This window comes from Mandrillus leucophaeus, unplaced genomic scaffold (assembly GCF_000951045.1).
Source record: "Mandrillus leucophaeus isolate KB7577 unplaced genomic scaffold, Mleu.le_1.0 Scaffold105, whole genome shotgun sequence".
NCBI classification, from domain to species: domain Eukaryota; kingdom Metazoa; phylum Chordata; class Mammalia; order Primates; family Cercopithecidae; genus Mandrillus; species Mandrillus leucophaeus.
In genome coordinates this window covers 775,680-790,103 of record NW_012098654.1, presented here as the reverse complement: position 1 = coordinate 790,103, position 14,424 = coordinate 775,680, and the positions used below count along the sequence as shown (strand labels likewise).

Sequence of the window (14,424 nt, the reverse complement as noted above, 5' to 3'; positions counted from 1 at the left end):
AAAAAAAAAAAAAAAAAAGAAAAGGAATGCACAGTGCCAATAAATTGTGATAAATTGGTTGCTTTCACAGTGGGGAATGAAAGCAAAGGCAGTTTCCAGGGAGCGTGTCCAGGGTGGGGCTCTCGGGGCTGGGCTGGCTGACCTGGACTGACCACTGCCTCTGTCTCCACAGGAGCGCTGTGTAGCCGCGCTGGCTCGTGTCGAGCGCACTGACTTCCTGTCTCCCATGTGCATCGGTGAGGTGGCGCACGTCAGCGCGGAGATCACCTACACCTCCAAGCACTCTGTGGAGGTGCAGGTCAACGTGATGTCCGAAAACATCCTCACAGGTACTTCTGGAAGCGACGTGGCGACTGGAGCACTAAGGGCCGTGGCTATACAGCTGCTTCCCTCCTGAGGGCAGAGGACGCTCCAGGGTCTGGCCCCTTTTCCATCAATGAGACCTCCCTCACCTCCCACCACGGCCCTGGGAGCAGCTGTGTCCATTGCCCTGATTTTGCAGACAGGAAACAGGCACAGAGGAGTTAAGATACGAGCCCGAGTTCAGTTACCCAGAGCAGGACTCAACCCTGCTGTCCGGGTCTGGCCTGAGCATATCACCGCTGCCCGTCCTGCTGCTGTGGCCAGCTCATCCATGGCAGGGACTGGGTGGGGGCTGTGAGGCCGGGGCACACCATCCACCCCTCTGCGGGGCTCCCTGCCCTGCTTGCCCTCCTTAAGCATAGGGAGGTGTTGGCTCCAGAGAGGACACTGCCCGCTCCTGGGGGCCCCGAAACCAGGCTCAGATAGAAGCTCACTGGGTGAACCTTTGCCTCTGCTTTCATCTGAATGTTCTCCTCCTCGGCCATGGTAACCATGGAAACCCCCTTCCGCTTCCCACTGGGCGCTGCAGGAGAGGGCGGCTCCAGTGTTCACCAGCTCATGCTTCTTTTTATACCCAGGCTGGGGACGGGAGGTGAGGGGGAAGGCAGGCCTCTTCCCCTGCCCCTGGCCCTCTCCCTGCCACCTCCTGGGTCACCAGTCCTCCCATGCAGAGGAGAGGCTGGGCTGGTTTCCTCCTCTTCCCAATGCCTGTTCCTCAGCAGTGGCTGCCCTGTGGAGTGCCAGTTCATAGCCATTTAAGGAGCTCGAGTCCTCTTCCCCATGACAGACCGGTAGCAAACACAGTTATGCATCTAGAACATTCTGAGGACCTCAGCAGGGTTGGTGATTAGAATGGCTGTGTCAGCCCAGCTCCGGCAGGTCGGCAGATTGAGCTGAGCAAGGGCCTGGAGTGGAAGGTGGTCTGCATTCCCACTGCCTGTTGCTCCCTCGGCAGGCACCTCTGACATCAGGGGGACCCTGGATGCTGGTCTCAGGCCGTGGCACAGGAAGGGGTGTATGGGCACCTCCCACATCAGGAGCAGTGCCCATGACTTGGGAGAGGCTCAGGGCTGGGTGGGTTCCCCACTTGAGGGGCCTTGGGGGTTCCCTGCCATCTCCTGTGAGGTTGCATCTCTTCTCCTGACTGTGCGATGGAGCCTTGGCCCCTTCCTGGAGACGAGGGATGGCCCGCCGCGCTCTCCTGCTTCCCAGGACCCTCCTGCTTGTGAGAGCCCTGTCAGCAGCGCCCTTTGTCATTGCAGGAGTTGGTGGCTTCAAAAATGCTGGGAATGGATCTGCTTTGCAGATTTTCTGCCATGGAAGCCTCCTTTGTGGTCCATCAGAGGCCACAGCCTCAGAGGAATCCCTGATGAGCGGTTTGTTGTTGTTGTTGTTTTTGAGATGGGGTCTTGCTCCGTTGCCCAGTCTGGAGTGCAGTGGCATGATCTCGGTTCACTGCAACCTCTGCCTCCCAGGTTCAAACTATTCTCCTGCCTCCTAGGTTCAAGCTATTCTCCTGCTTCAGCCTTCTAAGTAGCTGGGACTACAGCGTGAGCCACCACACCTGGCTGATTTTTGTATTTTTAGTAGAGACAGGGTTTCACCACGATGGCCAGGGTGGTCTGAAACTCCTGATCTCAGTTGATCCACCCACCTCGGCCTCCCAAAGTGCTGGGCTTAAAGGCAGGAGCCTCCGAACCTGGCCAAGCAGTTTGGGATGATGAGGAGAGAGGCAGGGAGACCGAAAGGCATTCTCGGGCTTTCAGCACGGTTGGGACCCGCTCTCCCCACAGCACAGAGCGATGCAGGCCAAAGGTCAGGGGTATTGAACTTGATGATTTCCCCAGATCATGAACTTCCCTTTCTTGGCCACTTCTGCTGGCCCATGATAGACATGGAACTGATAATAGATGAGCAAATGAATGAATGAATAAGTGAATGAGCAGAGGCGACCAGGAAGAACTGGGCGTCAGTGCTGAGACATTCTCGCTGATGGGGTATTGATGAGGATGACGCAATCTGACATGTTCCTGGGGATCCCTCGCTCTTTAGGGGCTGACAGTGGGGAGAGCGGGAGAGGCTCCTGTGCAGAGCCAAGGCAGGCACAAGCATGAGAGAGCAGCCCCCACCTCAGCTCACCCACAAGGTGCTGGGAGCTTCTCAGCCTCCCCGCTGTGTCCCGGCCACCACAGCCCTCGGCCTTCTCCTCCTCCAAAGGATGGGCTCAGGAGGGACAGAGATGCCCACCCTTCCTCCCTGGGGACATCAGGGCTGGCATTGCCCTGTCGTGCATGTGAGGCTTGGAGAAGGCAGGAGACGCTTGCCAGCACATGACGGCTTTTCCCAGTGGGGCTGGGCAGTGCCCCAGGTTCTTCCTCCCAGCTTCAGCCTTTTCCCTGTAGCAGGGGCTGGGCAGGGAGGCCTTGGAGCCCCGTGGCTGTGGCTTTTCTCCGCGTCTTGGTCAGGCCCCGGAGCCCGCTGTTCTCACTCTGTGACTGCGGGTCTCATCTCCCCCTCTGTCTCGCTCATCTCCTTGTCTGTGCTTCTGCTTCTCTGCCATCTCTCTCTGCAGTCTCTATTGTTCTCTTGAGGCCCTTCTCTGTATCTGCCCAAGTGTCCCCTGGAAATTGAACTCATGAAGGCCCCAACACCAAGGGCAGCGCCTGGCACACAGTGGGCACGTGGGGAGCACTGGCTGAATGGATAGTGACCTCTGAAAGACAGGGGCATTACAGGTGGAGGCAGAGGACGCGTGCTGGGGCCCTGACCCGGAACAGGCTGAGTCATAAGCTGTGTGCGTGACATCCGTGTGCTGTCTCCACCCCAGGAGGCAGGGGTCCCCTGTTCTGTGTGTCCCCTCTTCCTGGGCTGTGCTGCCTGTCATGAGGCCACTGAGCGAGCACGGGCCCAGGCAGACGACCCGCAAACCTTGCCTTTGAGGCGGCTTATTTATCCCCAGAAACTGTCAAAATATTAAGCTAACTGGGATGTGATTGCTACGAATTGCTCCAGAAAAATAGCTGGGAGCTCTTAAGATTTTAACAGTTTTTTTTTTTTTTTGAGACTGAGTCTTGCTCTGTCGCCCTGGCTGGGGTGCAGTGGCGCCATCTCGGCTCACTACAACCTCCGCCTCCCAGGTTCAAGTGATTCTCCTGTCTCAGCCTCCTGAGTAGCTGGGATTACAGGCACATGTCACCATGCCCGGCTAATTTTTTTGTATTTTTAGTAGACACGGGGCTTCACCGTGTTAGCCAGGATCGTCTCGATTCTGAGCTCGTGATCTGCCTGCCTCGGCCTGCCAAAGTGCTGGGATTACAGGCGTGAGCCACCGCAGCTGGCCGAGAGATATTTTTTAATACTGCTGTTGTCTTTTGATGGTTTCATCAAATGATGGAGAAAGTACAATTAGCATGTTTGCCTCATTTGCTCCATGGTGTTCATTTAGGTCCAGAGGGCCGCTCGAGTTGTCATGGAAACCGGCTTGTCAGGCTGGCTCTAGCCGAGTTCAACAGGAAATCTTTATTCCCAAAAGCAGGTTGTCAGATTCACTCTCAGTCAAAGTGCGGTAGAAATATTTTCCCATATTATTTGCCTGTGGTTCCCAAGCCCAGGGAGCCCCATGCCCTCACGGTGTGTTCTGTGGGGGGAGGAGGGGCAGGCGTGGGCCTTTTCTTAATGGGCCCCCTGGGGCTTGACTTGGAGCCTGGGGCTGTGTTTATCCAGGAGGAAAAATACTTTGCCTTGGGAAGGCAGGTTCAGGTAACTGGTGGGAAGTGAGCTGCTCTGGGGGTTTTAGGCAGGGCCCTGGGGCTGCTCCCGTCTCCCTTTCCTCTGTTATTTCCTGCAGTTCCCTCTTCTGCCTTATAGTGAGGATCTTCCACATTGAAGAAGCCACTTTTATTTATTTTTTTATTTTAAGACGGGGCCTCGCTCTGTCGCCCAGGCTGGAGTGCAGTGGTGCAATCTAGGCTCACTGTAATCTCCGCCTTCTGGGCTCAAGCGTTCATCCTATCTCAGTGTTTGGGACCACAGGTGCGCACCACCATGCCCAGCTAATTTTTTGTGTTTTTGGTAGAGATGGGGTTTCGCCATGTTGCCAAGGCTGGTCTGGAACTCCTGAGCTCAAGTGATCCACCCGCCTCAGCCTCCCAGAGTGCTGGGATTACAGGTGTGAGCCACCTACCACTCCTGACAAAACCACTTTTTAAAGGCATCCTTGCAGATACTTCTCTGAAATGACTGGGACATGGGAGTATGGCCCCAAGTTGCTGTGTGACCCTGGACAAACCCCTTGATGTCTCTGGGCCTCAGGCTCCTTCTGTACAAGTGAGGGGTGTACACCAGGGATCTCTAGGCTGCTTTAGCTCCGACAGGCCATGAGCCTGTGTTTCTCAGCACGGACAGGCCTCCCTGTCCTGCAGCCCCACTTTGCTCTGTGGCTGGCTTCAGTGCCCCAAGGAGTCAGCAGCCTATAGCCCATCTCTTGGCACCCGGAAGCTTCTGGTGGAGCTTTGGATGGGCTGGCACCACACCCGAGTGTCTGGTGTGAAGGAAAGGAAGTTCCTGGGGTGGCAAAAATGGGGCTTTGATGAGCTGGCTCCGCTGCTCTGTGCTTTGGGCTGTGGGGGCCCTGGCTGTCTCCCCTGCCCCTCCCCTGGGCTGCTCTGCCTGGGCACAGCCTCCACATCCTCCTGAGCCTCTGCAGCCTGTACGTCTGTGTGGGCCAAGTGTCTTTCTGGGCTTCCCCGTTTGGTGGGAGTTCTTGGCAGTGCTGAGACAGGTGGATGGGATCTGCAGAAGATGTTGCTTGTCTGAGCGTCAGGACATCAAGTTCCCCAGCAAGGCACTTTTGATTTTGACGTTTGATGTCAGCAGCGATCAGCTGGTGGAGACTTGAGCCAGTGGGTGAAGTGGGTTCAGCCTTGTCTCCCTGGGCAGAGCGAAGGGCATCTGCCTGCAGCCCATCAGTCCTTCCCCTGTGTCTGGGAGGCTCATTGGGAGCCTCTGATGTGTTTTCGTAATCAAGCTGCCTTTCTGTCAAAACACCAGGAAGAGGAGGTTGCCTGCAGTTGGTGATCTCTGTTGGGTATTGTGGCTGACCAACTCCGGACCATCCAGGCTTAACCGTGGTCTGAAGTCATTTCAGCCACCCCAGAAAAGGGAAAACTGCCCCAGAGTGGTTGCATTGGGAGGAGCTGGGGTCCTGAGTTCAAGCCAGTTTTAGGGGGCATACCTTGTGATGGGGGTGGGCCCCACGCAGCCTCTCTCCGTGGGCTCTGGGGTCTCTTGTTCTGTTTGTCCACACTCACATGATGGCAGCACTCCCCGGCCAGGATGCTGAAAAGACCTTGGGGCCTTGGGGGTTGGGGGCCAGAGAGGTAGTACACAGTGCGGGGTGTTTCGGGTGCTGGGACCGGGGGCCGGAGCAGCATCTGCCACGTGCCTGGCTGCTCACACCCCTACCCCGTCTCCTGGGCATCACTTATGTGATTTTCTTCTCTTAAGGTGCCAAAAAGCTGACCAATAAGGCCACCCTGTGGTATGTGCCCTTGTCGCTGAAGAACGTGGACAAGGTCCTCGAGGTGCCTCCTGTTGTGGTAAGGTGCCCCTTCTACTTCTCTCTTGGGGGCAGATGGCAAAGATCAGGTCACCTCGCCTGATGGTGGAAGGCTCGTTCAGCTAAGGGTCCCAAGGGAGTGACAGGTCAAAGTTGGGGCACAGGGTGCCAGGTCCACCAGCAGGCAGTGTCCCCTCTGGGCTGGGCAGGGCATCCCTGGCTCCACAGGAGTTTCTGTCCTGCCTTCGAGGAAACACGGGTGGGGAGGAGACATGTCTGTGTGGGATCTTCTGGTGTATGTTTAATTCATGCTGGGAATGTGAGCGCAAGCTGGCCCAGAACCTGTGGACGTAAATGTCCCTCCAACCTAGGGACCTTTTTGTCACACTCCCTAAGCAGAGAAAAGGCAGTGACAGGATTGTGATAGTGATGTGTCCTTCTTTCGGGAGCCAAGACCACCAGGCTGCCTGGGCCGGGCCGGCTGCTGCCCCGTGGGCCCTGCAAGCTGGTTCTGATCTCTGCTTGTGACGCAGTGGCCGTGGAGACAGCTCTCCTCGTGTGAGCTTTGGTCTTTCTCCCTCCTTGTCCCCTGTTGGCATCTGCCTCCTTCTCTGAGTTTCTCTCATTTCTGGCTTCGCTGTGATGGAAGCACCTTTCTTTTTTTTTTTTTTTTTGAGATGGAGTCTCGCTCTGTCGCCCAGGCTGGAGTGCAGTGGCCAGATCTCAGCTCACTGCACGCTCTGCCTCCCGGGTTCACGCCATTCTCCTGCCTCAGCCTCCTGAGTAGCTGGACTACAGGCACCCACCACCACGCTTGGCTAATTTTTAAATTTTTTTTGTAGTAGAGATGGGGTTTCACCATGTTAGCCAGGATGGTCTTGATCTCCTGACCTCATGATCCACCCACCTTGGCCTCCCAAAGTGCCGGGATTACAGGCGTGAGCCACTGCACCCGGTGGAAGCATAATACCGGTTCATTGTGTTGTCAGAGGAGTCCCGCCATGGGTGGGCCTGTGGGCGAAGCCTGTGGAAGCTGCACGAACAGACTCTCGGAGGGGAGACGTTGGGAATAAAGAAATTTAATTCATTCCCTAAAAGTACTCCCTCGCCTCCTTCTCCTGTGCCCCAAGTTCATTGGCGAGTCCAAGGACAGGTGTGACCAGCTCCTCCCGCAGCCTGACCCTGCAGTCCACAGGCCCAGCCCCCAGGAGGAGCTCTTCTTAGAGGGAAGGAACCGGGATCCTGAGTCTCTGCAGTGTGGGCCCCGGCGGGGAGCTTTTCCTCCGGCTGAGATATATATAGAATACATTTTTAGAAATAATAAAACTGAGAACCAGATTGTCAGGAATTGGTGCCTGCTCTTTTTGCTTCCAGACCCAACAGAGATGCTGGGTGTTCCTGCTGCTGCCGGAAGCCCTGGTCCCCTCCCCAGTGTTTGCCAGGCACAGGCCACTTTGGAAGCCCTGGTCCCCTCCCCAGCGTTTGCCAGGCACAGGCCACTTTAGAAGCCCTGGTCCCCTCCCCAGCGTTTGCCAGGCACAGGCCACTTTAGAAGCCCTGGTCCCCTCCCCAGCGTTTGCTGGGAGCAGGCCACTTCCCGCCTGTAGGAGGCCTGGCTCTTTGTCTTCCTGTGGCCCCCGGGTCACCAGGGCTGATGGGACCCCAGTCCCTGCTTCCGCTGCCCATGTGAGACTGGGGAGGTACTCCCTGAGACGTGCTTCCTGCCCTCTCTTCTCTCCTCAGCTCAGTGTCTGACCAGGCACCCTGCCGGGGTCTCCTCAGAGGGCAGTGAAGGTCTGGGTGGGGTGTCTCCCCAGGTGGGTGTGGCTGGCTGCCGGGTCCAGCTGCTGTTTGGCCTAGGTTTGTTGTTGTTGTTGTTGTTTTTAAATCTTGGTGACAGGGGAACCCTGTCCACATTTAATGGGAAGGGAAGGGAAGGCTGGTGGCTGTAACTTTGGTTTTTTTTTTTTTTTTGAGACAGAGTCTCGATCTGTCGCCCAGGCTGGAGTGTAGTGGTGCAATTTCGGCTCACTGCAAGCTCTGCCTCCTGGGTCCACGCCATTCTCCTGCCTCAGCCTCCCCGGTAGCTGGGACTACAGGCACCCACCACCATGCCCGGCTAATTTTTTATATTTCTAGTAGCGATGGGGTTTCACTGTGTTAGCCAGGATGGTCTTGATCTCCTGGCCTTGTGATCCACCCGCCTCGGCCTCCCAAAGTGCTGGGATTACAGGCGTGAGCCACCGCGCCCGGCCACAGCTTTGGTTTTATGAGAGCAGGATGGCAGCATGCCAGAATCTGGCCAGCAGGCGGGGGCTCGGGGTCAGGGTGTGGAGTCCGAAGTCTCACGCTCCCGCCTGAGTCAGTGTCCTGGGGCTGCTGTGACCAAGTGCCACTGACTGGGTAGCTCTCAAACAATAGAAGTTGATTCTGTCACAGTTCTGGAGGCCAGAAGTCCAGAGGTGTGGCCAGGTGAGGATCCCTCCTGGTCTCTCCAGCGCCGGGTGGCTCCAGGCGTCCCTTGGCTGAGGCTGCGTCCCTGAAGCTTCTGCCTCCATCTTCGCACGGCCTGCTTACAAGAGCACGGGTCACTGGGCTTAGGGCCTATCCCATTCCGCTGTGACCTCATTCTAACTATTTACAACTACAAAGACCCGGTTTTTGGAAGTGTTTGCATTTTGAGGTTTCAGGTGGATATACATTTTGAGGGACGCTGTTCAACCCAGTGCAGCAGCCCTCGGTTCAACACCCTCCCCCGTCTCTTGTTCTTTGTGGGGCTGTTATCCTCTCTCCCTGCTTCTTGGCTGAGATGGAAGTTGTGGTCATTTTCAGGCAGTGCTAACTCGGGGTGGTTGAAGACCTAAGGAGCAGGGGTCAGTTGGGGGCTCCTGACTGTTGTCCGCAGAATTGCAGGCACACCCACCCCCACGTTTATTCTTTTCTCTAAGCCCTTGGTGTTCAGTGAGCTACATCACATGTAAATATTGAGACATAGCATTTAACGGATTTAATTTTCAGATGCTATCCAGTTCTGAAATCTCTCCCAGGCCCCATGCCTGGCTTTAGCATCTCATGGTACATCTCAGGCGGGTGATACCGAGGGGCGGGTCTGGACCTGAACACAGTCGCTTTTGCTGCCTTGTTGCTTGGGATCGATGCACCGAGAGCTGTTGGGTTTTGGCCAGTGGAGGGGACGGGTAGCTTCAGACTCCCCTGGCTCCCGTCCCCTCGCCGCAGGGACAGGGCGCTTTCAGCGTGGCCCCTCTTAGCCTCGCCTCTCCTTGCTCAGTAATTAGCTCCCTCCCTCCCACATCCTGGAGGAGCTCCCGGTTGCTTTTTCATTTCCTTTGTATAGTGGGTTTGATGAGACATAAATATCAACTTGGCCTTGTCAAGGAGCTGTTGAAACCGTTCCACGGAGCCGAGGCAGCCGGAGCTGCAGATGGCAGAGGCTGCACAGTTCTCAGCTGCAGCTGGTGCTCAGAGCTATTTGCACTGTCTTCCCCCCAACACATGCTAGGCCCACGTAGTACAAACCTCCCGCTGATTTGGAATCTGGGTCTCCTGTTTTTCACTGGTGGGCCCAGCCAGAGGCCTGCTTCGGAGTCCCGGAAAGTGCAGCTTCCTTCCCTGGCTCCGGTGAGCATATGCTTATCTGCTGGTGGCCTGGCCAGAGGGCTGTCTTATATTCCATGAGCATGCTCCTGCGGACCTTTCTACAGCCATCCCAGATTTAGGAAAATGTACATCCCTGTATCTATAGATATGCAGATATATATAATATGTATACACATACAGATAGAGATGTCACATACGTATGCATGTAGATATCTTGAACGTGCATGCGCACACACACACACGCTCTGGTTTCCTGGATGTGTGCATCTCCCTGGAGGAACCCAGCTGCTGGCCGTGTGCACAGTCGTCCAGTGCAGGACATCTTTTCTTTGTTCCACCTTCCTCCCCAGCCTGCCTGCAGCTTTCCCAGTGAGCATGGAACTTCGGTGTCCCTGTGATGGGCCTGAGGGGCCCAGGATGACCGGAGGGGCAACCGCAGCCCTGGACATGCTGAGTGGCCGTTGGGGGTGGATGCTTTGGTTTTTTTCAAATGTCCGAATACGTGCTTGAGCGAAGAGGTTCACAGCCTGTCTCTCAGACATTTGGGCCACGCTGTCTGCTGCTTCAGATCAGTTGGGTTTGATGAGCCCTCGGGGGTGAGAATTAGGTGCCAGCCATCATTAAAATGTTCCAGCGGTTTTGTTCCCAGATGGAAAGGCAGCGTTGGGGAGTAGGCCTGGCTTCTCCTCGTGGCTTGTGTCCAGGACCGGGCCCCATCATTTCCCTGTGTGCCCGCCAAGCCCAGACAAATGTACTGGATGCCACAAGGATGTATTAGACCAGGGGGTGGCTCCTTTAAAAAAAGTTCCCTTTAAAAGGCATTTCTTGAGGATGCTGAAGTTCACCCACCAATGTTGCTAGGTAGACACACAGCACAGACTCTCCTCTCACAGTCATGACTTCGCTGGTGGAACATTAGGACGTGATTTATTTATGGAGGAAAAGGTTGAATTATCCACTGCAACTTAAAACACTCCCCACGGTTTGCTTCTTTTGAACAAACCCTTCAGCTCCCTTCCCAGCCTCTTTTGAAGATGGGTTCTCAACTGAAGATGATGGATAATTAAGCCGAGGAATGGTGAATGGTGCTCAGGCCCTGCACAGTTTTGGAGCTGAGCCATGAGCAGGAATTATCGAGATGTTTAAAACTGACTTTCGAAAGAAGGCCTAACACAGCCATCTGAAGTGAACTTGCTTAGGTCAGAGGGGCTTCAACAGGCGGCCGGGAGGGGCCCAGAGGGGCCCTGGGTTCTGTGGCTTCCCCACAGGCTCAGCTGGAATGGTTGGGTGAGTGAACGGTGAGAGCAGAAGTTGAGGTTAATCAGAACAGCCAGGTGGTAGTTGGCCCCTAGCCAGGCTGTCAGGGAGGGAGAAGGTCCTGGGGGATGGAGCAGGCAGAGGGTCTGGAACCGGCCTGGGGCCAGCACACAGGCCCTGAGGGCCCCTCTGAGGTCCCATGGGGAGGGAGTGTAGTGCGTCCCCTCCACTGTGCACAGGAGGGCAGTGAGTGAACTGTCTGTTATGTCCAAGAAATGCAATATCCCCTGTTGTGTCCTGGGACTCAGGAGCTTTGGTTTTTGTGCTAAGAGTTGGCGTTTTTTATTTTATTTTATCTTTTTAGATGGAGTCTCGCTCTGTCGCCCAGGCTGGAGTGCAGTGGCGCGATCTTGGCTGACTGCAACCTCCACCTCCCGGGTTCAAGCGATTCCCTTGCCTCAGCCTCCCGAGTAGCTAAGACTACATGTGCCCACCACCATACCTGGCTAATTTTGGTATTTTTAGTAGAGACAGGGTTTCACCATGTGGCCAGGAGTCTCGAACTCCTGACCTCAAGTGATCCACCCGCCTCAGCCTCCCAAATTGCTGGGATTACAGGCGCGAGCCACCATGCCCGGCCTGTGCTGAGTCTTATATTCACATTTATTTTTAACTTCCGGGGTCAAAAACCCCTATGATCCATTCAGAGAGCCTCGGGGGGATGGTTCCATCTTTGACTGCCTGTTCTCTACTAATATACAGCCTGTTCGATTGGCCAAGGGTCAGCAGGGACACACACAGCTCCTGCTCTGTCATGGCCCTGGGAGAGTAGGTGGGGCCTTTTTGAGGATCCCTTTATTCTGGAATGAATCCTAGAGAGGAATGGGACAGTGCAAAATGATTTTAGGTAACCTAGAATCAGTATGGTTTTAATAGTGGGTGCGGTGGCTCACGCCTGTAATCCCAACACGTTGGGTGGCTGAGGCAGGTGGATCACAAGGTCAAGAGATCAGCCTGGCCAACATGGTGAAACCCCGTCTCTGCTAAAAATACAAAAATTCGCTGAGTGTGGTGGCAGGCGCCTGTAGTCCCAGCTACTGGGGAGGCTGAGGCAGGAGAATCACTTGAACCCAGGAGGCAGAGGTTGCAGTGAGCTGAGATCGCACCACTGCACTTCAACCTGGGACAGAGCAAGAATCCATCTCAAAAAAAAAAAAAAGAAAAGAAAAAAGAAAAGAAAAATTGGAAACAAGCTAAGTGCCCACATAGTCACAAAAATTACGTTAAATAGATACACAGTTGCTTTTAAGCTCCATATACAGCACCACAGAGCTTTGTATATATTTGTAGGCATAAAAGCAATTCCCGGAAGGATCTAAACCAAACATTTGACCCAGGTTCTCTGGGGAGTGGAGCCACGTGGGATTTCACTCTTTCTGTATTCTTATTACTTATGTTAAGCACACACAAACAGAAAGAAAGATAGTCCCAGTTATACAAGGTTATGTGACATAAGGGGCCTGGGGTCGTGGCTGCCTGTAGAGGGGAGGAGGCCGTGTCCCGCCTGGGCCTGACCTGTCTGTGGTTTCCCACAGTATTCTCGGCAGGAGCAGGAGGAGGAGGGCCGGAAGCGGTATGAAGCCCAGAAGCTGGAGCGCATGGAGACCAAGTGGAGGAACGGGGACATCGTCCAGCCAGTCCTCAACCCAGGTAAGAGACGCGGACACCAACAACAGGTGCCGCTCCTCACTGGGGATGCATAGGAGGCAGGAGCTGGCTGGGCCTACGTGAGCCTCCTGCTTGAGGTTCCCCCAGCACTGATCATACTCTCCTGGAACCGGTTTCTCAGGGGTCCCCAGGGAGGGCTGTCTCCCAGCCCTGCCCTGAGCCGTGTAGACCCCTCCAGTCACACAGCTGGAAGGCGACCTGAGCGACTCAGCCAGTCCCAGGAGGGCACTGTGCATGGGGCCTCCATTGCCAGGCAGGCGGCGTGCACCTGTTCATGAGGAATTTATTTTTGTTGTATCTTTTCCTTATGTTCGCTCAGTGGCTTGTTCCTTTTTTTTTCGAGCTGGAGTTTCGCTGTGTCACACAAGCTGGAGTGCAGTGGCACAATCTCGGCTCATTGCAGCCTCAGCCTCCCAAGTAGCTGGTATTACAGTTACAGGCACATGCCACCATGCCTGACTAATTTTTGTATTTTTAGTAGAGATGGGATTTCACCAAGTGACCAGGCTGGTCTCTAATTCCTGATCTCAAGTGATGAGCCTGCCTTGGCCTCCCAAAGTGCTGGGATTACAGGTGTGAACCGCCACACCTGGCCAAGTGGCTTGTTCTTGATGGGATTTCCAACTCATCCAAAAAAGAAAAAAATGGTAGCAGCTGTTCAAGCGCCATTTCTTCCCGGCCCCACTGTTCAGACATTGATTGGAGGAGTGGCTCTGCCAGGCAGGCACTGGGGTCTGTAGCATGCCCAGCTTCCCCGTGATGTTGGTCCCTTCTGCCGTCCATCCTCTTGCTCTCATGTCAGGGTGCTCTGGCTTTAACAAAATGTTCATCCAAAATGTAAACGAAGGCACGATGAGATGTTTTGCCTCAAGCAAGGACTTTCTACCCAGAGAAATCCCCGAGTTCCTAGAGAGAATTCAGGACAGGGGGCCTAGGGGAGCGTCTGTCCCCCTAGGAACAGGGTGAGCTCTGGGGGGCAGGCAACGAGCATTACCCCTCTCCCTACTGCACACATGGCGATCACGTTCTAATAGTGGCAGGAGAATTCCCTGTAGGATGCGCTGTGTGCTTCTCTGCCTCCCTGCAATGGCCTGGGCTCATGGCACATTCGTGCTCTGTGCTGGGTTCCACAGCCGTCCTCACGCAGGACTGCAGCCTGGGGAGGGTTTGCTGCCCCCACCATGCCTTGGGAGACCCCGGCCATGGTGGGTGTTTCAACATTTTGCCTCCACCCTCAGCAGCGGTGGAGGACCTGCCTCAAGTAATCCCTTTTCCCCTTGTATATACCTGTGACGTGGGCTCCACTCTGGGGTCCACCTGCTCCTATCCCTGCCGAGAGGCGTCCTGGCACCTGCTAACCCAGACTCGGGGCATTGTTATGGCCGCTCACCTCCCTTGCTTGGTCCACATAAGCACCAAGGGGAACTGATGAAAATCCAGTGGGCGCACAGATTAGAGCATAGCTTTCCGGGCTTGGCTGCTGGCGTGCAGCAGGCGTGTGCTTGTTTTCTGGGTGGGTCAACTTGAGGCTTGAACAGGAGTTTGTGTGTCTTTAGTCTCACGTTTGTGTCTGTGATCCAGTCTGTGCTCCAGCCTCAACTTGCCAAAAGCGGACTGGTTGTCACCTTAGGCCAGTGGGACTGGATAGGTCAGTTTCTTTCCTGTTGGGGAAACAAACTGGGTAGGTCGGTTTCTTTCCTGTAGGTTTCTTCTGTTTTCACGTCTGCGTTTTAACAAACACAGAAAAGAAAAGAAAAAAGAAAAGAAAAGAGAAGAAAAGAAAAGAGGGAGGGGAAAGGAAGGTGAAAGGAAGGGAGAAAGAAAGAAAAAAATTAATCCATCGGTATTAACAGAAAGAATGGTGCTGCTTTGATGAAATCCCAGTGAAGATATATATATAT

At 54.9% G+C, this 14,424-nt stretch overlaps 1 protein-coding gene across 3 annotated transcripts in view; it reads left to right on the top strand.

Annotated features, from left to right (window-relative positions):
• Positions 1-14,424, top strand: part of ACOT7 (acyl-CoA thioesterase 7) — a 148,835-nt gene that overhangs the window by 60,683 nt on the left and 73,728 nt on the right. For all 3 annotated transcript variants that reach the window (XM_011981204.1, XM_011981211.1, XM_011981219.1), the window contains 3 exons: positions 173-329; positions 5,869-5,960; positions 12,391-12,505. In XM_011981204.1, coding sequence (XP_011836594.1) covers positions 173-329; positions 5,869-5,960; positions 12,391-12,505 — 364 coding nt within the window. The remainder of the gene's footprint in view (positions 1-172; positions 330-5,868; positions 5,961-12,390; positions 12,506-14,424) is intronic.